The sequence below is a fragment of the Cygnus olor genome, chromosome 3 (assembly GCF_009769625.2).
Source record: "Cygnus olor isolate bCygOlo1 chromosome 3, bCygOlo1.pri.v2, whole genome shotgun sequence".
NCBI classification, from domain to species: Eukaryota; Metazoa; Chordata; class Aves; order Anseriformes; family Anatidae; genus Cygnus; species Cygnus olor.
The window spans coordinates 7241602-7265721 of NC_049171.1; the positions used below are offsets into that span (position 1 = coordinate 7241602).

Genomic DNA, 24120 nt, shown 5'->3' on the forward strand with positions numbered 1-24120 from the left:
AAGATAAATTGCAGTCTTAAAAAATGTGGGTGCTCATTAGTTCAAGGCACAGTGCTTAGCTGCACTCTGCACTGTGTCATGTTTATAAAGCATTTGCCACAGGCCCAATGATTCCTCAAAACACATACCACCATTAAGTTATTTTGCCTCTTGCAGTCATAAGGCAACAAAGGATAATGTGCTCTTTGAAACAAAATGAATACACAGATAGGTCAGCAAGGAAATATTTTACTGCTACAGCCATGCTATGAGTAAACCCAATGATAAAATATCACATTAGAACCACAAGGCATACAGAATTGAGGCTGAAGGATGAAAAAATTCCCAACCAAGGCAACCTTGTCTTCAGCAGTTTGCAATTATAAATCACATTTCAAAGGTTTCTCTCTCAGAAGAGATACTTGGTTTTGAGAGGAATTACTCCAAAGGAATGTTTAGTGCCCTGAACTGACCTAATCAATGCAAGTCTCTTCCCCAGACCTTGAGTTCATCAATATTTCATACATACAAATGGAAGCCCTGTTAGCATTTTAGTTTTGCCCTAAGTAGTTTTTTTTACATGACTGCACCTGTGCTTCTGTTTTTCCCATAGGATCAGCAACAGATTCAGACCTCTGCATAGAAATCAAAAAAATGTCATTTTTCCACATCACCAATACATTCAGAAAATAGCTTACACTCATCACAAGGGGACTCTGTTTATATCTTCTTGAAATCATTACAGATTTCTTCCTTCCTGAGCTGTAGACAATGCTTTTTCACCCAAGTAAAACTGGGAGAAAAGACCTCTGTCATCTATAAATCTCAGAGGGGATTAACATCAGGAACATTATCTATCTCAGAAGCTGCATTCCCTACATCTAAGAACCAGTGCAGATCTCACACTCTTTTTGAGTATATTTTTAAGCATAACTTGTCTGCTGAATTAGGTAGAAAGCCAGAGATGGTCAGCTTCATCAGATGATGGTCAAGCACTAGCCACAATAGTATTGCATGGTGCCACGTCCAAACTCAAACAACCGTTCACCCCTGAGAGATATCGTGGGTTTGCTTTCTCACCCAGCTCTGCATGGGCATGCTAATCAAACAGCATCCTTTTATCCTCACAAACACGTTGGATGTGCTCTCTGCAAAGCACCCCAGATTCCATGAGCCTGCAAAGAGGGTGGAGGAGTCGTTTCATACCACAGGGCATTGGTACACAAAACCTGGAAAGTAGGCCTGAGGGAGCGGTATCTGCATAGAAGTACCTCACCATAACCCACTGCACTCATGAAACTGGAGCACGTTATTAATGGGTTATTAATAATGATATTGTTCCCAGAAGGACCTAACGGTGGCTGTTATTCTTCGTGCTGGCTTTTGTTTAGTTTCTGAGTGCTGGATCCCAACAGCCTGGAGGGGTTTTGCAAAAGGCTGGCGGAGAGGGGACGCGTGCTTGCTAACAACATGCCTCTCCCACACCGTTAGTCTTCATGGGAGAAGAAAGTCTTGAGAGGCCTTAGCAAACATGACTGAGGGCAGAGAAAGTGCCTCACACACACCAGCTTCTCTCCCTCTTTCCTTCTTCTGTCTCAGCCCCAAGACATGCTTCAAATATGAAGTGTCATTTTTCCCCTCTGTGCTACGCAAATGCTGGCTGCAAACCCTGGCAAGCACCCTCCAGACTGATGAGACCCAAGACACATCAGGGGTCCCCAATGAGCAAGCCAACACAATGCCAAGACCCAGGGCTTGGCTCCTCAACCTCTTCAGTAAAAGGAAAATCTCCAGTGACTACTTCTATAAAAATCCAGTTTCCCTTAATTGGGCCAGCTCAAGGCCCAGTTGCCCAGGGACAAAGTTTTCCCCCGTGGGCAGGATTGCTGCCTAAAAGGTGGTGTTGAGTAGCTCTGTACTATTGCTGGGTTGCTCTATTGCCATTCTGTAGGCCATAGCCTATTGAAGAGTCTGTCCTGGCCTGGGTCTTCCAGACAAACCAAGCACCAGAAGGAACTACAGCTGGGAGGGCTTTAGGAAGACCTTGATGTTGCGGAGAGGGATCTGGAGAGCAGGGTGCTCGGAGTCAAGGATCTGTGTTTCACAGACACCCTGTTCTTCACACCTTCTCCTCTCCTCACCATTCCTCACCTCACCACTTCACCAGGAACCCCAGGTAACAACCCCAGCTATATCCCCACATCTCTCCTATGCTGCTGCCTACTTGCTGCAGTCAGCACTCATCCTCCCTGCGAGGGTCCTCCCATGCAGAGAAATCTGTGGTCCTGCTGTGAGGCAGAAGGCAGGCCTGGTAGGAGGCCAATCTCTGAAGGAGCAGAAGATTTCCTCTCCTGGCTACCATCTATGTTTGGGGCAGGGAGGGACATAAGGGCTGTAGACAGCTGTTTCTGGGGCAGGAGGGTCACCAAGGAGCAGCAGCTCTTTCCCTGGTGGACCTCAGCCCCCAAGAAGAAGAAGGGAAGAGGCTCAGCTTCACCATCCTCAACCCTTCTTGTGGTGCTGCTGTTGTTCATCCTCCTCTGGTCCACAAGACAATCTGCTATGGGAACCTGCATTACTGGTACTGTAAACCCAAACATAGATCTGGATAGGGAAGCCTGCTGAAATACTGCTGTAGCAGACAAAACAGAATGGGAAGAGTCTCAAAAGTACGCCAGGATTGCGGGTGGCACCTTCTAGTGTCTTGGCAGGCAGCATTCAGCCTCTCTTGCCATGAAATGCCGCCTCTGTTAGTACTGTCCTGTAAGCACAAAAGCACACAAGCTCCTTAGTCTTCAGGCAGTATCACTAACAATTGCTTTTTCAGCTGTTTTTTGATCAGTTCTCAGAAGCAAACTTGGTCATTGCCAGATCGCTTCCAGTTCCAGGAGAAAAATCCCACACTGTGTGCAGAAGCAAAGTCACCGGTTCTGACTCACGCTGGTTTGCTTGAGCCCTCTTGAACTTTTTCCCTGAAATTGTCCTTTCAGAAGATGCCAGAAGTATACAGATACTTTACTGGTACTGTAATCACCCTGAGAGCTCAGACACCTAGGACAGCTATGGGCTGAAACGGCAACACTCACAACTTCTGCTGTGCCTGTTACTTTGGAAATCACAGTGTGATTTCCAGAAATGCAAGCAATTCATATAAAGCACGGTTTAGAAAAAGCTTTGGATGACTCTGAGCTCTGCTGTTAGTGGGTGGTCTGGAGGCTCCAAAAAACACAGGAGCTGGAGGAAGGAGAAAAACTTCTGTCCCTTCTAAATGATTCCTTCATTTAAACAAACGTACCCTTACCCCAAGAACGAGGCGAGGACTATCCCACATTAAAGGAGGGGTTAAAGACCTTTGCAAGAAATGGAATGCACAAATTGCTGCCTTTTTAAAAGCCAGAGGATGTTTTTCCAGCATGGCACCGCTTTCACAGAAAAGTGCCGCAGGGAGCTTATATTTTACTCACGACACAGAATAACATTAGAGTCCAAACACAACCAGAAAATAAACAAGCTAAGTCAGTGCCCCACCAGAAACTGTAAAGAAAGCTGCCTTTTCAGTTAGATATGCCATTTCAGGTTTGTTTGCCTTTTTTTTTAATGCCAGTTTCCATCACATCTTTCTAGTTTGTATTTTTTCATAAAGTTGTAATGGAAAGGGAAAGGTGTTTTCTCTTAGCTTAAACAAACAAACTTGACTTTGTTCCCATCTGCTGTCACTATCTGTTCTCAGAAAGTTCTTGTTCCAAAAACAAAAGCTTATTACGCAGGAGAAATTCTTGTAGTTCTCAAGAGTGGCGATGTTTGCATTTGGCAAAGGATGCAAACCCTTGGCAGAAGTAGGTCCCTATCAAAACTGAGTTTGTCCTGTTCAAGCTCAGCCACAGGCTGAGGATTTGCTTTGCTTTGCAGTCATTCAGCTTTGCTCAGATGTCCTTGACCAGGAAAAAAAAAAATCCAAAACCAGGTTTTGATTTTTTCCTTTCCACTCCACTGTCATTTGTTCTTCAATAGGAAAAACATAGAATCACAGAATGGTTTGGGTTGGAAGGGACCTTAAAGATCATCTCGTTCCAAATGTCCTGCCATGGGCAGGGACACCTCCCACCAGCCCAGGCTGCCCAAAGCCCCATCCAGCCTGGCCCTGAGTGCTGCCAGGGATGGGGCACCCACAGCTCCTCGGGGCAACCTGTGCCAGGGCCGTACCAACCTCAGAGTAAAGATTTTCTTTCTAACAGCTAACCTAAATCTACCGGCTTTTAGTTTAAAACCATTACCCCTAGTCCTGAGGACTGATGAACTAGTGAAAGCCAAGATCCAGCCCACTGTCATGAAAAACATGGCCTTTTGTCAGCAGTAGATGACTAAAGGGTAACACTGGCCCCACCAGCTAGGACAAAGAGAGAAGAAAAGATCAGCCACAGGAATGTGGTCTGCCGCCATTTATAATCCTAGCCTTAGCTGGGCAGTCTACAGAGGAACCAGGAGGAGGTCTGTAAGAGGTTACTTGGCAAAGTAGAGATGTAGGAGGGATTGGGACATCTCAAATAAAAATGCTTCCAAAAAATAACAAGATTGGGCATTATCACAAAGTAACACCTCCTCCATTCATCAGGATTTCCTCTAGAAAGGTGGTAAGGCTGATAAGAAAATGTGACATTTTCTCTGGAGAACTCACCTTTTAAATTAATTTCTTGGGAAAAAAAATAATTCTCCAAATGACAAATTTTGAAAAGCATTCTAATTATACTCTGTCATTGTATAAAGGGAAAAACAAAACATGCTTGGGTCCCCATCCCCAAACATGGAAGGATCTGCTCAGAGGTTCAGCATGGGGCACATTGGTCCAGCTCCCTCTCCATCTGGGTACCTTCCTGACTTGCCCACTCATGTGCAGAGGGAATAATCAGTGATGCCACCCATCAAACCTGCCTCTGGAGAGGTGTTGGCCACATTTCCAGGCATTTGACTGAGGAATGTGTCATGCACCTCCCCTCAGCAAGCAGACACTTCTCAAGGGAAATCATGGGTCAGCTGCATACACACTTCTAGCCTTGAGAAGGTCAAAGCCAAGTCCACTTTCCTTTCGTCCCTTCAGTTTTCTTCTGGAGAGTCCTACAAAGGAACCAGTAGGCAAACACCACACAATGCACTTCCCAGAGTACCCATCGCACCCACACTTCTGAACAGCTTTCAGGTGGCCATGGTTCATCCCACACGTAACTCGCTAGGGCACTGCACCGGTGACCCAGGACTCCAAATGGTGACAATTACACAACCACTGCTGGAACAGATCCATCCAGTGATGGGTAATTTAAAATCCCAAAAGCAACTCATTTACTTAAATTCTACTAAACCACCACGTCCACCCAGAGCAAGCGAGCACCTTCAGACCAGGCATATTTGTTGCAACATAAAGGTGAGCTGTTGTGTAATCAATCAAAACCATTACTGACTTTTTGGTGAGTTATACTGAGCTGTGGCTGTCCTTAAGACAACCACAGAAATAGACTAACAGACAAAGATAAAGGCAAGGAAATTATGTGAAGAGGCAAGCTGTACTGATTTTAATGAGTGAACAATGCTTTAAGAAATATATATTATTTTTTTTTCGGGTATCTAAGGACACTAGAATCTCAGATCACATTATTAAAACCTACTGTGATTGAGACCTCAGTAATGTTTGCAAGCAGAAGGATCTCTGGTCCAGTCTAAGATGATTAATTGCTTGTGATGCCTCCAGAAACTCGAGAGTCCATGCAGCACGAGAGGAAATTCAGATTCCCCGCAGTACCTTGAGCATATGCTTTGCATCCTGGCAGCACAACAGCAAAGAGAATTTGCTTTATTTGTGCAGCCCCCGGGGTGCTGGGAACGATGGCAGGCAAGGGGTTAAATAGTGGCATTGTGGTTTCTGGAAGGGAAAGGCACGCCTCATTAACTGGCTGGAATTCGTGGAGGATGTGAACACCAGGGTGGACATGGGAAAGGCAGCAAACACCATATTACCGAGGTTTTCAGGGTACATTGAACACAGGTCAGCGAAAGAGGTCAGTGCTGATGGAGCAGATGATAGCAGGAGGTGAAAATGGCCCTGAGAAGTCAAGGGCAATGCAGAGGGAGCTGAGAGAGCATAGCGGGTATCTAACAGGAGCAACTCACCTCTCTGCAGCCTCTCCATACATGGCTGTGACTTCTTCTGAAACTGGCCCACCATTCCCACCAGAGAGGAGGATAACGAATGTGTGGTTGGCTCTTGGAAAGCCTCACCCATTTCCATGCATTTAGCTTCTCCCAGGAGTACCACACTCCATTTTCCAACCCATCATTTTCATATACAAAGCTAACACAGTACAAGTTATTGATCTGTAATTTAATGACTCTCCGGTTCCCAACGCAAGTAGTCTGCAATTTGTAGAAGCTTGAATGTGTCTAGGTATGTAGTGGAGGCGTTTCACCTCCTGAAGGTCACCTGCATCCCCACTAGACAGCACAGTAACTGCAATCCTATCTATCTGTCCCTCTCTTTTAAATACTGTACCACACGGCTCCCTTCTTTGCCAACTGTTCAAGTAACTCAGGGTCCAGGATAGTTCTGTTATCCTCTGTTATAAAATTATAAAGGCAAACTGAGGCATAAAGACTAGATTCACGCACACAACGACCTCAGCGCCTTGTTACCCAAAAGGTCACTGATTGGGAAATGCATTCATGAAACAGGAAATGTTGATTCCGACTGCTTTATCTGTCTTGGGGAATTCGGATAATGTTATTCTTGTAACAGTATTTCGCTTTGATGTAGAAAATTAAATAACCATGAAAGTGAGGCCAGATCTGTGCATAGCCTCCTGCAAGAGCAATTCACATTAGCCTAGTAAAAAAAAGTATTCGTTCTCTGCTCTCTGGCTCCAGAAGCGTTCAAATGTTCTGTGTGGCATGATAAGTGAAACATAAAAGATTGAGAGGATCCTCTTTTCATACTGTTTTTTGGGGATTTTTTTTTTAATTTTTATGGATTTTACCCCGTTCTGCAGTGAATCCAGCTCTTCTGTACTCTAAGTGTGTGTTTTTCCTCTGTTGGTTTATAGAGTTAAAGGCAAACCACCAGTTCCTGCCCCATGAATCTTGATTGTGTTTTTGTTTTTGTTTTTTTCCTCCAAACTATGCAACAGGTTTGGGTCAAATCCAGAAATAGTTACAGAATGACTTGAAGTCTTTTACTTAGGGTAGCTCAAAGGATTGTAGTTTTCTTTTTCTTGAGTCAAAGCTTTATTAGAAATGCACGGCCCTGAGACAAGAGGAGCTAGAAGGTACAGGGAAACATTGCACATGCTGGGAATATGGTGAGTCTACTTCTGTTACATCCTGGGACATTGGGCAAGGCTGACCTGGGCTTGTCTGCTCAGCTCTGAGCAGCGGCGTGCACAACCTGCTGCTTTGCCTTGCAGGATTCAGCTGGAAGATTTACAGCAGCACTAGCAATGCTCAAGGACGATTGTTCATCAGTCTGTAACATGGACTCCATTGTGATTCACATTGGAATCCCTTAGTTGCATATAACGTACACTCAGGCTTACTACACTTGCTTTTTCCTCTGGTCAAAAGAATTCAGTTGGGAAAATTGTATATGTAAATCCATTCACTTATAGCATTTATTTTAATCAGTTTTGCAATCTACCTCTCAGGACACAGCACTCTAAATCTAAAATTTGCTGTCCCCTAATCACCAGTGTTGAGGATTTTATCTTATTGTGGAAGAAAACAAATGGCCAACAAAAATGATCCCCCAACCTCATCCCGTCATTTTGATTCTCTCAGCACAGCGCACACAGCAAATTATACAGACCAGCTAAAGCACAGCACCTGGTGTCTCAGCCAGGGTTTGGGACTTTCCTTTCTGCTTTATTTCTAAATATCAGCTGTAAAATTACATCCCAAGTCAATATCGAATCTTTCCATTTGAACCTGAACAGGCCCAGAAACAGGAACCACTCTGTGGTTAAGCCACTTCTTGTTGGCCAAACTCATTGCTGACTTTACCAGCCAGACCTGTTGCAGTTATTCAACTTTGTTCTCACCTTCCAAGAGCCAAGAGACAGGAGAAAGCACTTCAAATGCAGCTGGACTCGATGATCCCTGTGGGTTCCTTCCAGCTCAGGATATCCTATGATTCTAAGAAGGCCCTTGGTCTCCAGGGCTGTCCCACCACACAACTGTTTGGCATAGCATATGAACCCTCGAAGCCCCGCTCTAATGTCCCCAGTTATCTTGTGGGCAGGTCCACCCATCCTCATCTCTCTCTGATGCTAGGGAAAAGCTCTGGGCACCCAGAGCCTTTGGTTGTTATTTGCATTGAAAACTCTTAAGATACAAGCGTGCCTAAGTGACTGAGGAGCAAACCCTAAAGCCATGTGGGCTAAAGCAATCTTGTACTACAATACATTTCACTTTTTTTTTCCATGTATATTTTTTTTGGTTCATTTAATATTTACCGGATCAGGTATGATTTGGGTCTGGGGAACAAGCTCAAAGCATCATGAAACCACTGGTACTTTTTCCCTTGGTGCAGGTAGGATTTGGGATGGCCATTGGGAACCAAGGCACGGCTCAGCTGCTCCTGCTTGTGTGCCCTGCAGAAGCAGACTTTGGGCTGAGGCCAAAGGAGAAAGTGCCTCCAGGTTCCTGCATGCAGAGGATGTCAGCCTCAATTGCCTGCAGAGGTGTGCTACTCTTCCAAAGCATTTCCCTCGAGCAACCAAAGTGCCAAAAGTGAGGATGCAAATTCAAATGCATTGAAGCAAACCAGAGTTTATTTAACATTTATTACCCATTCTGCTGTTATATGTGGCTTCTTCTGTCTCCATTTTCCTCTGGTAAACATAGACCTTTTCCTTTTTTATTTTTTTAATAAAATATATAAAACATTGTGCATTGCTATCCATAGGAAAACTGTAGTTTAACAACAAAAAAAGAATAAGGCACATTCCTGTGCAGCATCTTCAAATATATATATATATATTTAAAACAAAACAAACAAAAAGAAAACCCTTTTCAACCTCTTTGAGGTTGTTAATATCTCACCAATCACTGACACATCTCTTATATTACCATAATTTCATTGTCGGAGGTGGGTTGGGTTGTGTCTGACAGGGGCCAGCAGGGAGAACAGACTCAGAAAAATAATAGGATTTTATCCCTGAGGTGTCAGTAAAAAAAAAAAAAAAATGCTCCCATTGAAAAAGGAAGATGAAAAGACAGCCATAAATAACTGAATACACTATGGCAAACATCAAAGCACCGAGATGATTTCACGATGGAAGAATCCCCCCCCTCCCCCCCATCCCCCAGTTCTTAACAAGTCATATTTGCCGTTGGGTTTAAATTAAGTTAATCTCATGGCTTCTGAAGTCACAAGACAATCAGTCAGGATGTACCTCCCCCTCCCTTCCCAAATCATCTTTCCAGACCTGTAGTTTCGTTCACAATTCTCCCAAAGTCCTCAGGAAAGAGAAACCCCAAAATCCTAAATGAAAACCAAAACCTAGATGACTCCTCTCCCCAGCCAAGAGGGGAGCACTTGTACAGCGGCATGCCAAGCTCCATGCCCCACATGGGAGGACTCTAATTGCCGGCTTCCTGATGGCTACTAAGAAACGAAGTTGGCAACCACCTCTGCTGTAACCAGAAAGTGTCTGTGAAGAGGGGTGATAGCAATATGTCAGGGAAAAGGAGAGGGGGAAAGCTTTATTGCTGTCCATCCACACTGCTCCAGCTAGTACTCCTGGAAAGAAAAGGGGAGACATCCAGGTGATACTGCTCCCCTCCCTCTCCTCTACCAGGTGTGGAGGAGCAGTGTGGGATGGTTGGGCTCCCCACCACCTAGTAGTAACGGTTGAGGCTCCTGGTCCCTGGGATGTCCGGCTGGCCGTTCATCCAGATCTCCCGGATGATGCGCTCCCGCTCCTCCAGCCTCTGAGCTCGCTCCAGCTCCTCCGCCGACGTGAAGACGTTCATGTTCAAAGTCCTCTCGAACCTGCGGTGCCTACGGGCCGACAGGTCAGAAGTGGTGTCCGAATCGTCGTCACTGTCGCTGCTGTCGCTGTCGCTCTCCCGCTCCCGAGGAGGTTTTTTGGCGGAGGAGCGTTTGCAGTCTGTTCGGCAGGACACCCTGAGCACCAAGGCCAGCAGTGTCAAGACGAGTCCAATGCACACTCCGGAGACAAAATACAGAGCAGCCCGCTCAGGGTTTTCTGGAAGGGGAAAGGAAACAATGCTTGAGAACAACCCTTAAAAGAACAAAACCCACAATTCGTTCCTCTGTGCAAACACCAGCAACGGTCTCTGGAGGTAAGAAGTTTCTGTTGGGTCTTTTGCTTCCAAATGTCCTTTGCCACCTCTCCCCAGGAAAGCCAGGGAGGGGAATTTAAATTGTGGATTTGCTGCCAAGGCATTTGCCCGCATGCAGAATGTGGGTTAGCTGCAGTTGTGTCTTGGAGTTATCTGGAAGGGGAAGGAGCAGCCCACAGAATTAAATACTAATTCCAGTGGCTGTGGGAGTGGGGCTGAGACCAGGGAGCTGCACACCCAGCAGCAGCTAAGTGCAACTCTCTGTCACATCCATTATCTTCACACAAGGAATAAAGATGATTATAAAGCTTTATACGCTCTCTGTGCTGTGGCCCAGCAGAAATGGCAAGCCTTACAGCACAGAAAAATGTGTATTACTTATTCATAGGTTTCATTTGCTTATCTAAGGCAAGTGTGCTGGCTTTCTGCCCAGACCACCAAAAAGTATACCTGTGCTGCAGAAGCATAGTTGGAGTTAGTGCACTAACAGGATGAATCCTGCATGGCCGCATTTCAGAAGTGATATAACAAGACTCCAAAGGACCCACAGTGCCTTTTAAACTAGGTTATCTTGTTTACTTACTACAGGGTTTTTTTGGTTCATGGGACTACTTAGAAGTGTAATTATGATAAATGTTGTTACTGCGATTCCCCTGGGCTGAATCATCTCAGCATATTCCGGGTTTATAGATAGACTGAATGGGTGAAGATGAACCAAGCAGAAGCATCAAGATCAACTCTACTCTGCTGTGTCTGTTGGGAGTCCTGAGCTGAGGGATGGAGTCAGCTCCTCAGATTGAGTCCTACTCCTTTGAATTCAGTGACAGAGCTGTAACAGTTCCCACAGCTGAGAGCCTGACACTGCATCCCTGGAAGATTTCAGTAACTAAAAGTCTCAGCTCTATCTTCACCTCCCCACACTGTGATTTTAGAAACTGCCTTCTCCAAGTTAATTCCTTAAGGCAAAGTTTGCAGAAGATGAACTGGAAAAGATTTGGAGATACTCAGAACTCAACAGGACAAGCAACACGCTCCAACTTCAATGCTGACTACATTCTGAGCGGGGGCTTGGACCAGGTGACCTCTGGGTGCCCCATCCAACCTAAATTATTCTCTGATTCTGTGGTCAGAACTAGACACTGACTTGTGCGTGGTTCAAGGCAATGCGTGGTTCAGTGTATGGAGATGCTCATGGAACAGTTTCAGGAACAAGATGATTTTGTGCTCTGCACTTCTCTTCTACCAAAAGCATCCAAAGATGACAAGTTAAGGAAGAGGAAGATGTCATGATAGCCTGAAAACTGGCTAATAAAACTTGAGACTTGCTAGAGGGGCTCACATGGGTGGTGCGGAGAGAGAAAAAGAGACTGAATAGAGACTACAACAGAAGGAATAGAGAACTGCAAAAGATGCATTCAACAATGCAGAAGAGGAACAAAATACAGCAATAGTTCGAGACACAAGGGAGACCAAAACCAGAGGTTTTAAGCTAAAATGTTTTGACAAGAGTGAGCCAGTAAAAAGCTGAAGGTAAAAGAGAATATAGCAGAAAGGTACGAGAGGATGTGCTGGCAGCTCTTGTAGCAGTCTGGCTGAGTAAAATCCTGGCTGCAACTAAGTTAATGGCAACCCTGAACTCAAGGGACAGAACTCAAATTAAATTAAAGCTTCAGCCCTGCTTGTGCTGTAGCAAAGCCATTGCCCTTTTGCTATAGCGTGAACACCAAAGAAGTGGTCTTAATTTCAGACATTTGACAACCCCAGGAAAAGCGGAACCATCGCTGATACCGCTTTTACCTCCATCTGCAATGTAAGTCAGGACAGCAATTGTAAAGCTTCCCTTGCAAGTAGGTGTAAGGAGGGCTCGAAGGACACCCAGGCTGTGAAGAACAAATGAGCAGGAGTGCTCTGTTTGTCCTGGAAGACACTTGGTCCAGCCTGCCTCTGCTCTGTCTCTGGCTGACGGGATGCCAGGCACACTTTCCTGCACACCACATTCCTGCACACACATGGGCTTGATTTGGTTGCATTAGTTCCGCTGCTCACTCTTTTAAAGCAACTCATAAAAAAACATAGATTTGAGCCTGAGACACAGACACATGTGGTTTCTCTTCTCCCATTTTCGTCCATGTCCTGCTTTTCCATTCTCCTCCACGCTCCTTTTTCCATGCTACTGTATCCAGCTCATGAGCAAACTGCACCTCAATTACTACTTAAGCAACCATTTTTCATCCCCTGCTTGTCCTTGTGTGTATAGCCCTTCATGCAGTACGAGGCTGTAATTGAATCTTTGGGCTCCACTGGCATTTATGAGCTCCTACAGCTACTCTGTCAACATCTGAGACACTGTCTGGACTTCCTCACTCAGCTGTAACCCTATGTTCAACTGCAGTCTTGGCATTTATCATGCGTTCAATCCACTTGCACAGCAACATCTCTCTTTTCACAGCAGAAAGAGCAACTTAAGCTAAAAATCAGGGGCTCTGCTTTTTCTCTGTTGGAGTAGCCAAGTCAGCAATAGCCTAGATTTGGGGGGTTGACAGATGATTAGTGATCTTGAGAACCTCCCCCAATACATGTTCTCCTTGCTAAGTCCGAAAAGGGGCAACTTTTTTCAGTAAATGTATTCTCAGCATCTTCCAAAAACTCAAGAGAGGCTCAGATTCATCATGCCAACACTGACACCCCAAAAACACTTACTGTATTTGAAAAACTCTTTAAAAGTGTATGGATATCAGTGGCAGGAGTTAACATAATTTTGGTATGCATTCAAGTGTGTGTATGCGTGTACCCTATTACACCCTTTAACACATGGATTTTGACCAGAGCGGCTTTTTCTTCCCCTGCTGTGGATGACAGCTCAGAGCTATGTTTTTCTCCTAAACTTTTAGCAGAACTCAGTTGCTGTCAATCTCTCTAGCTGGCGTTACCTTCCCCCCTCCCTGGTATTTCTCTTTCTGGACTGAAAGCATTGATGAAAATGTCACTGATTCAAGCCTGAACTTAATCAATGCAGACAAAAGATATATGCTCTTTATAGCCCTTTATACAAAAGCCACCATTTTCTATGTGCTCAAACTGGCCAAAAATTAGAAACACATTTTATTTTGTTTTTCTAACCAAACCAGCAGCAATTATGGAGCCTGTTTCCTGAGGGCTAACAATCTGCTGGGAGCATCAGCCCAGACTGCCATTAATTCCCCAGGAAATGCCCTGGGCCAAGGTTGTTATTGCTATTATAATAAATTGTTTCAATAAATAAAAACCAATCTAGGCATTAACGCTGCTGGCTTCCTGTGATGGCTTCATACATTCAGAAACCTCAGTGGGGAGGAGAATTTCAGAGGGCCCCCATAAAAGGTTCGGCATTAAGCATAGCCAGATGAACAGTAGGAGCAATATCTTCTAGGGAATTTACAGTTAGCCCCACAGGCTGCTGAAATCCCTTGGTAGAACAGAGGAAGCTCTCCAGGAGCCCCTTATTAATAAGGCTCAGGCCAAGCAGTCCAGAAGTTGGAATGATCTCCCCCGGGTTGTTTTTTGGAAGCCCCTTGTTAATAACTTGGCAGCATAGCTCTCTGCTTATGGAAGAAGAATAAAACAGGGATTTGTGGAGGTTTCCCTCTAACTACTTCATACTGAATGCGGCAACAAAACTGGAGTAAGTCACCTGTCCAAAGGAAGTGCTCTGATACAATTGGGACATTTAATATTTATATAATCACAAGAGATGGTTCTGGTCTTGCTGATAGACTGTGACTGCAGAGGTGGTTCCAGATGTCACCGAGACTGGTGAAATCGTCCCAAACACTCAGACAGGTTTTGGATCAGGTCCATGATAAATAACAGGTCTGAGGTTTACACAAAGGGATTGCATATAATTAAAAACCTAACTCTGTAACAAAGATCAGCTTTCAAATTAAGGGCATCCCTGAGCCTTTTGCAGGACTGCACTGTCAGTAAGACTCATTGGTCAGCTTGTAAATTCACTTGTCATAGACATCATTGACTCTTTCTTCCTGTTTCTGAGAAATTGTATTCAAGGTTCTTGAAGCTGGGACAAGATTAACACCTAACTGGCTGTGATACTCCTAACCATGGTGATAGCTGCAAACAAAATTGACAGTGAAAATCAACACTCCTGCAAAGAGCCTGTGCTTCCTGCTGTGCTGTGATTTTTCACCCCTCGTTTGTCAATAGGAATGTTCCCAACTTTTATATGACAACTTCAGCCAAAAAGATGGTAGAAATGAGCACAGATTTCACTAACACTGGTACTTTTCCCCTCTGTGTATTGCAAGACCCTGCATGTACCAACAGTGAAAATGACAGAGCCTGCAGCTCTTCATTGCAGCTTCCCAAGAAAACCTGTCATCTTGTGAAGAAAAACTGAACACCAGTGAGCATATGATTTTGGTGTTCTCCCCAGGCCAAGAGACACCCCACTGTCAGGAGGCAGGAAAAGAAATAGAGTGGATTGTCCTTACAAGTAATAGAGTGGATGGTCCTTACACTTGACCCATGCAATACCAAGTGCCCGTAACTTCATTTTTCTGGAATGGATCTGAGGGTATACAGCATCCTCTGTACCAACAACAACATTTTTCTTTATGTTTCACCTCTGCCTGTTTAGAGTTTACTCTTGCAGAGTCCTGTTTTGAGCCAACTCACCAGCACAAGCAAAACCTAAATACAGCAGTTTCAGTTTGCAAAGTGTACCTAAGGGACATTTTTAGTATCATGAAACATAGCAGTTCTTGCATTAATGTCTCCCTACGGCACAAAAACTGTGGTTAGGAGTGGTGGAAATTGTGTGAAGCAGAACCAAAGTCTTCCTGGCTGTCCAGTACCCTGCCTCTCCTGAGACACTTTTGTGGCTCCTCTATGAACATCAACAGTTGCTGTGGCTTAAGCTTACTTCAGGGCTCAAAACTCAGGCAAGCACGAAAATTTCCAAGTGTTCTGCTGCTCAGCGTCTGCAAGATGAAGGGGGGTGGCTTTGCAGTGCTTTGGTTTTATGCAGACGACTTTTGTGCCCTATGACACAGCTTGTCTTTGAAAACATAATCTTAAAAGTCCCCATTCTCACATATAGCAAAATTAACCATGCCAAGTCTATCCTCCCTGCTAAAATCAAAGGGCTAAATTACATGTAGCAAATAAAGATGGTTTAGGACATCTGCTGTTTCAATCCATAGGGCAGCCATCAATTATTTTTGTGATAAATAACAAACTGAGCATCCATATCATTGAGATCAAAATTCACCTAACAGTCATGGTTAAGTGCCCTGATAAACATGAGCAACAAGCTCCTAAACTCATCACTGAAAACCAAAGTTGTGAGGTCTCAGTTTTGCCTATTTATTTGACATCCAGTGAATCCAAACACATCACAAGGAGACCACATTGTGAGAGGACAAGCAAGTTCCACAGCAACAAGACAGTTAAAGCTGTCATTATTTATTACTTGTGCTGGAGTAAGTTTTCGAGACTCCTGCCAAGAGTGACACCCTGGGAAGGGGATGAATCGAGGCCTTGTGCCCCATAAAATGAATGCAGAGTCAAAGAGTTCTGCTGGGGTAAATGGAAGCAAAGTCCTTGGGGCATAGTCAGCAGTCCTGAATCCTAGTACCAACTGCCCCCTGCCATAAATCCTACAACCTTCTGCTACCCATTACTGTTCAGATGGGGAAAATAATGTTAACAGCATTTTATTTTATAGTAAAGTTGGGAATGAAGGCATTTTTTCATGTCAAAAATGGCGGATGTAGGTAAAAGAGGGGAGAAGTGCGATACATAGAAGATTCATTTAATGTTTGCTTTTCCTAATCTTTCCTTAGAGAAGTCCATGCAATGAAAATATATCCCTTTCAGCCACCTTTTGTGAAAACATTACTACTTCCACTTAATCTACCTGCTCCTTCAAGGTGTCATGAAAAAACAGGGCCCAGTGCGACCATTCAATGAGTAGAAAGCCAGAACTTTGCATTCGCTTTTCATGGTCCTTTTAGAAGGACTCTCCACTAAATGTGCAGAAAAACTCTTCTTAAGCTACTCAATGATTCCAAAATGCAAAGCTCGAGTTAGTTGTTTCAAATCCAAATACTTGTCTGTAGCAGCATGGTGGTATCTCAGCAAAAGCAAGAGCATTCCACCAAAAATGCATTAGTATTTAGTGAATCAGCAAGGCTGAATGGCACAAAGACATGAATAACTGTTGCTCATGAATACAGGAGTTTTAGTTATACAGACCCCAGCCTAACTGTGAGCAGATCGGTTGCAGTACACAGAATTATTAACAGTGTGTAGTGAAAGAGCAACAAGTTAGTATTACCAACAAGGTGCATACAAACATTTCATTCAAATGGAGAACAACCTGCAATCCCACAAGAAACTTCCTTATGTGGAAAGCAGTAGTTTGCCCTAAAATGTGTTCAATTAGTGCATCCGATGTTACCCAGCCAGTGCTCCTCCTATTTTGGGGATGTCTTATCCAACTCTGCAGTCAACCCCTACTTTGACAAGGCACCTCACAAGATGGAAAACACTTGCACTATATCTCCTGCCTTTGCTGGACTTTTTGCTATCAATGGTACTGATACCAAGCAATGAACAGAGCACACAGTCTCTATTTCAAGAGCAACTTTTTAACACCAGTCTTAAAGGCAGACTGTTCCTCTGCTACTTGAAAGCTGCATGTGGGTGAATGATAAACTGTGATCCAAGGAAATCTTGCTCTAAACTATATTTAAATATACAATTAAGCAGACTCTCAAGCTACTTCATCTTCACAGTTCTACTGAAGATAAGCCAAATTCTCTTAAGCAGGGTAATGGTCTGAGTGCTGCTTATTTTCCAAATTACAGGACAACAAGCTTGCCTTCCTAATGTGCCAGGCTTTGATCTCCAGGAAAATGGAGCATTAGGAATAATACAACATGTAAGATTACATTGTATTCAACTTCAGATGAGAGCAAATCCAGGGGAGAACAGAGCACAATAAACCCTGTTGTATACTGTCAGCTACAGCTGCCCTCGTCAGGTCTTTCAAGGGAGAATTTGCTGAGAGATGAATGAAAAATACCAACAGTTCGAAGAGGCGGATTTAGCCCTATGTGGCTGTGAAACATAGGCTCGTTTGAGGGCCCAGAGAGGTGGCAGCCACCAGACCTACCTGTGATGAAGGCGTACGCTGCTAGGATGTTGCTGAGCAGTGCCATCTCTGTGCTAACGCCCACGGGCTCCATGCTGCTGGTGAACACTGGCGGTTGTGTCTCATCCACAGGAAGCAGGAAGGGGGTGTTGTCCAGAGGGTAGAACGTGGCCGATCTCCCTTTCTTCTTCTCTGCTTTTGAAACAGAAAGGGAATGAGGAACCAGGCAAGTGCACCAGCGCTGTCCTGCCCTATCCTCACAAGGTCAGCAGCTGCATTCAGAAATCCAGAGCTACTCAGCAGCAAGCCATCCAGATTTGCTCCTCGTTTGGGGGGCAACTAAACCTTTGCAGTTACCTTCAGTTGAGCCCATGCCCTGTCTGCATTCAGACAGCATCTTCTCTCCCCCGTCTCCTGCTCTTTCATGTCACCACTTAAACACACCCACCTACGTTACAGCAAATATATAATCAGGTTTCTTTTCTCTTATGTAAATCAAAGGGGCCTTTATCAGCTAAGCTTGTTATAAGCCGGCACACTGGCTCGGAAAACACCGACAGAGTTGGCAACCCTCCGCCAGTGTCACGCTGCAGCGATCCATCCACACCTGGCAAACAGATGCACTTTCTCTCCTGCCTTTTCAGGGAAGGGCGGATCTGAGTTTATGACTTCCTTCAGAAGCCTGCTCGCATTGTGATTCACCCAGACATTATTTCCCCTTCGGAGAGGTGAATGAACATGGGTTAATGATTTGATTTTATTTGTTGAAGACCGGAGCTAAGAATACAGCTAATTCCAGGAGGCTCAAAGCGACCCTTTCAGACCTTATCAGCTCACTGCTGAGTACTCCCTGCACCTTGATCTGCTGACAGACACCCCCACTAGTTATAAAACACCAATTGTTTTAAACACACAAAAAAAGTCAGTGCACGGGACCCAGCTCCATCATCCACGTGGCTGTTTAACGGTAGCTGTTACAGATTTCCAGGCTCCTTTCCCCGTGTGTCTGGTTCCAAGCGGGGCAAGGTAAAAAATCACAGACTTGCACCTGGCTCCCATTTACCTGCAGGTATTAAATTCAGGAAACTGAAGGGTCCATCTCCTACAATACCACCAGTGCCATACAACCAAAGGCTCTCTGACCGCAGCCACAACATGAGACGGTCTGTGCTCACCTGATCTGTCTCCATTCCCTGAAAACCTGCCAAAATAAGACACCACCTTCAACCTCCCGCTGCGTAAGCTGGGAAGCGGCACAGCCCAGAGAAGCAGTGACAGAAATTGAGGGCTGTCAAAGAGAACAGGTAATACTGGATGGAGAGGCACTGAGCGCACGAACATGCGTGCAGCAGCGTCAAGTCTTAATCTGCCTCACAGAAGCAGCAGGGATGGATGTCCAGGTGTTGCTGTAAGGGATCAGCCCCGAGGAATGTGGTCACGGTTGTATCTCTGCCACTGAAAAGCTGCATGGCCTTGGGAAAGCCACACTTTACAAGCTACCAAGGTGTTAATGACTGGCCCCCGAGCAAAGTTTTCAAATGTGGGTGCCTGGGTGGCAGATGCAGAAGGGAAAAATATCCAAAGAGCCTCTCGCTCTGGGAGAACAGTGATTACTGCAGACCAGTTATGCAATGGAGGCACTGGGGCACAGACGGGCAAAGGCACAGCCAGCAGGAAACAGGAGAGCTTTGGAAAATACTTTAATTCAGATGTAAGCACCAGAAATATTAACATAATCTCTAATCTTTCTTTTTATTCTCCTTACCCAGTCAATCCATGTCTATACATCTGGTCAAGTTTTTCTCAACTACTGTTCCTGCAAAGAAGTCCACTGAAAGAAAGGTAAATTTTTCATGTCCACAAATTAAACCACTACCCTCCTGAAGATGTCCTGCATACTTCAAAGCATATCACATAGCACTATGTATCTAGACTGAGGCAACTGAACCCTGCTGTTAGTTGACAGATCTTAAGGGTGATTCAGCTCTTGCCATGGCTGATACTTAAAGCTTAGTGTATTTGCTCATAAATAGACATCTAAGAAACCTCAGGGTCAGCAGGACATCCACACAGAGCTGCCAGATATGAGAAGGGATGTAGGGAAAACTCTCACCCTTTTAGAGCAGCATCCAGAAGCCAGGTGAACATCCCAGGTCATCTCAAATGACACATATATGTGGAAGCAATTGAATCCTGCCCAGGATGTCTACATACTGAGGTCTAGCTCTGAACTACTTAATCTAAAATCCCTTTACAATCAATGAAAAGGAAGAGAATCGTCACATGATCTCCTAACCACACATCTCATCCTAAAGAGGACCACTGGTGGTCCTGTAGGTGGCTCCAAGTTCCTACTAGGTCTTTGAGAGGTTTCTATGACACTGCATTGAAGTCCAGCTAACGTAGATTAGCTGGTAGGATATGAACCTGGGACCTCTGCATCATGCTCTCTCACTTGTCCAGCTCTGAGTTACTGACAATCTACCTTCCCCTCACTGTCAATGCAGTCACGGGATCTCACTAGGACTAAGGTTTAAATTATACTAGCTGTAGGGGCTCTGTATTCATGTACTATATCAGCCAGGAAAGGCTCAGATGGCACCACTTCTGCCTGGGTTTGGACATCCCTTGGAAACCAAGCTGTGCAAAAATGGTGTCTTTTAGGAGAGAGTAATGCATAACTCCTCTTATGTGAAATGTAAGAATCTTTTTTTTCCTTCTGACGCATCCAAAGAACAGATGCAATCAAACAAGTTTTTAAATTAATACTCATCTGCATACACTATACTCTGGCAAAGAACACCACAAAACCACAGAACTGGTTTTGTCATCTGCAGGACTGTACAAGCACAGACAGGGAAGACAGAAAATGACTGGGGTTATACAGCAGGGAAAAAAAAAAAAAAAAACACACATAATTTCATAAGGGTCATGTGTTGCTATGCTACGCAGCTCCCTGTGTCATTTAATCCAGGATCGTACTAAAAGGAACCTCTTTTTCTTTGCTAGCTTTGCAGACTTTGTCTTCACCTAATCCCTCACTGGTTTTCTCTTCACCACGTTCACCCTTTCCCAGCTGTTTCCACGCACTCAAGCAGTTTCCCTGTGACTTTACACCAAAGTTCAACAAAATTATTACAGCTAGTGGTAAATTTGGCCAGTGACACAGTTTAAGCATAGCAGAGGTTATTCATGATATCAGGCAGACTTTAGAAAATCGTTTTAATAAAAGAAATAAAACAGGAAAGCAGATTGCAGAAATGTCCAAATATTTCTTTTTGCTATTTTTGAAACAATCTTCCAGCTTTTAATTTCAAAACTACATCTTTGTTTGAAAAGTTGTATGTATTTTCAAAATGAATGAATAAACAATAAGAAAGCTAAATAAAAAGGTGTCATTTGTAGAAGTGAAATGTTTAGATGAATGAAAATGAGTTCAGCATTTTTTTTTCTTGTTTAAAAGAATCGCCAGGATCACAAAATTTATTTCAGGCTGACCTAAAATTCTTCTCCTTGACAATTTTTCATTAGATCCTCCAAACTGTCAAATCCATTATTGCTGACTTTTAGTTACCTGCAGATTGATTATCCAGGCTGTGGGTTAACTTTACCAAGAGACAGACAAAGACAAGGTAGCTCTGTCCATACACTCCCTAAAGCTGAATCTCTGGGAGCATAGGGTGGGAATTTCAGAAGTAATGTCATCACCGTCTCCAGCATGTTGGGAAACATAATGCAAAAACACTGCCTAACCCAGTAAATGCTCACCTGTGCTTTTCCTTTATTCACACACCATCCTTTCCTCCTACTCACCTGTCCCTAGATAGCAAAGATTTGACTTCATTCATATCTCTTCACTTTGCATTTTATGAAAATAGCATCATATTTCAAAGCTCAGCTGAATGCTTCTCTGTCCCCTCTGAGGCAGATCTCCTGCTATGTCCGCCCTGGTTTTGATTTGCCACTGTGTTAGATGGGTCTGCAAAGTATTTCTGTGATGAGTTTTGACATGCATGGCCATTGCTGCTACTTCAAGAAACCCAGTGTGAGTTTCACAGTTCACTTTAGTCAGTAGGTGGTCATGCCTCGAAACCTCTCTTTCTGACTTTGACATGGATTTGGGTACAATATAGAAACCTGGGTAAGGCACATAGCCTCTGTCAGGGCAGATGGAAGGGAACAGTTACCAAACCATGGTTAGGTTTGAGTCAGCATTGCAATAGTCATAGCTACCTGGGAGAGCACGTCCTATATTGGAAGGAGAGACATCAGAAAGGAACACACCGTCCTCTATAACATTGGGATCAAACACCCTTGGCCGCAGTGGAAAATGTGGCTTCTGAAATCCTTGGTAATTGGTCGGTCCTGGCTGGGTTTCATGCAGAAGCTTCCTGGGAACTGAAAGAGAGGAGTAAGAAAAGCACAGTTGTTAGAGTGAGTTATTTCAGCTGGTCAGGATGAGAATTATCACATTATGCTATGGGCTCAGCTGATACTTAATTATACCATGTGCAGACCAAACAGACACTCATTTACCATGAGTACCATTACTTGATGAATGCTCTCAAAATGCCAGCACAGAGACATTCAATGAGAAAATGCTAGAAACTATAAAGTGAATAAGATATTGTTTACTTATAATTAAGGGTTGAGACTAGACGAAGGGTCAGATTCAAACAGCTTATTTAGACACCCATCTAAGGCACTGAAATGCCTGGTAAGCTCGTCTTTGGTCTCAGCCCTGAGGTTTGGAGTCCTTCAGCTGGACAGCCCTGTTCCTACCATGGTGTAGGGTTGGGCAGGGAGCCCGTAGCAAAGGGGAGGGACTGTTGGGTATGCCTGAATCCCTGCCTCTCCCCAGCTATCAGGTTGCTGGCTCAGAACTGCACAGCAGATATTTCTGTCCACTTTGGATTCCCAAAACCAACCTTTGGAGGATGCTGTCCACAAAAATGCATAAAGCCTAAAACATCCACCACAGAATAAGAAACCCTGCCTATAAGAAATCCTCCCCACCCTGTGGGGTTGAAAATACTCTTCATTGGGCTTTAGGCTTCAGCTAAGCTGGGAAAGACCCCTTCTCTCTTCCTGCCATCCTGAGAAAGAGGGTGAAGGCTCAGATAATTCCTTTGGCTCCATGTTTCACCCAATACACAGGCAAGGTAGGTTAATATGTCTACAAGAGTTGTGTCTGAGCATCTTTGGCCTCTTCTTTGGACCAAACCGTGCCTTAGTAAGACTATTTTCCCCTCCTTGATGTTGCAAGGCCAGCTCTTCAGCTGTACCTCCAAGCAAAGCAATCAAAGCCGGTGTGACTACATCAGTGTACACCCACTGAAAGTGAATCCACACAGTAAATTCACTGATCAAGCCCTGTGGAGACACTGAAGCATGTCACTTGTGGAGCTGAACCAGTTCTCTGCCTCAGCCGTGGCCAATGCCTGAGGCTATTTCCGAGCAAAGTGCCTTTCCATATAAAGAGAAAAAACACATAGGTTGTTCAGCTCAGAAATCAGAGGAGCAGAGCAATGAAGGACAAAATAAAGAAATTAAAATTTCCAGAGGAGAAATATATGTTCCCCTTCAGTAACTGTACTCTAATACGTATATCAAAGCACCACTTTGTCCCTTCAGGGAGCCATGACTTTACTGTGTTAAAGACCCAGACTGCTGAGAATGAGGTACAAGTTCATTAGACCCGCAGAAACCCCAAGGGAGGGCTGCTGGGATGCTCAGCTCTCCTTCCTCCAAGTCTAACAGCCACTGCCTTCTGTGTCCCAAGCTGGCTGCCACCTTCTGGTGCCTCAGTTTCCCCACTGCTCTGTTGCAGATCGTTCTCTCATCTCCACTCTTCACAGGGGTGTGATGTAGCGTAATTAAAGAAGTAAAGCACTTTGAGATCCTTGGCACAGGCTCAAAAGAGGACTTGGAAAGCGTGCAGCCCTGGAACAGAAAGGAAATTCCTGCCTGCCCCCTGCAGCTAATCAGCTGCCAAGCTGAAGCACGAGATTTAATCATGCCCTCTAAATTTGCCTGCATAACTACAAATATTACGGGTGGGGGAAGCAATCCAACCGCCTTGTTTACATTGTGTTTGACTTACTGTCTTTGCTGAGGCAAAGAGAATTGTAACTATATTTACTGACTGACCTGTATTAGGCTGCCAAGATATCAGCATTGAAGTTCTCACATTATTAGTAGAGTCATGCTAGGTCAGGAAACAGACATAAAAAACCTACAGCTCCTGAATCGCAAAAAGCTGGCACAGCAGTTTCTAGTGAAACCAGAATTGGCAACTGTCTTCTGATGGGAAGGCAGCAAATGAAACATATCCCCTGCTAAGAACTAAACAGAAGTGAGGGGGATACCTGTGCCAGAGAAATATCAGAACGTCTGGGGAGGAGGTGGGCAGAACAGAGACCATCCACACAGCCAGGGAGAATCACAATTCCGGGTGACTAATTTGAGACACCAAAAGGAAACCTGATGTTCAGAAGGCTCAGCATCCTCCAGAAATAAAAACACCTTTTGCTGCACCTCAGGCTGAGGACCTGAAAGGCATCTAAAGGACACAAGTCAATGTGCCCTTAAAGAGTCTTCATCCAAATTGCATCCCAGGTAACATGTTGATATATGTCTGATGA

At 44.5% G+C, this 24120-nt stretch overlaps 1 protein-coding gene across 5 annotated transcripts in view; it reads right to left on the reverse strand.

Moving 5' to 3' along the window:
* Positions 1 to 9323: 9323 nt before the first annotated feature.
* Positions 9324 to 24120, reverse strand: part of EVA1A (eva-1 homolog A, regulator of programmed cell death) — a 199632-nt gene continuing 184835 nt past the window's right edge. For 3 of the 5 annotated variants that reach the window (XM_040554330.1, XM_040554333.1, XM_040554334.1), the window contains 4 exons: positions 21710 to 21874; positions 18540 to 18677; positions 17498 to 17668; positions 9324 to 10226 (listed from right to left, as the gene is read on the reverse strand). In XM_040554330.1, the coding sequence (XP_040410264.1) occupies positions 9856 to 10226; positions 17498 to 17668; positions 18540 to 18677; positions 21710 to 21874 (845 nt within the window). In that variant the 3' untranslated portion in view covers positions 9324 to 9855. Of the gene's footprint in view, positions 10227 to 17497; positions 17672 to 18539; positions 18678 to 21709; positions 21875 to 24120 lie in introns of all 5 variants that reach the window. The other 2 variants (XM_040554332.1, XM_040554331.1) reach the window with 2 other exon arrangements.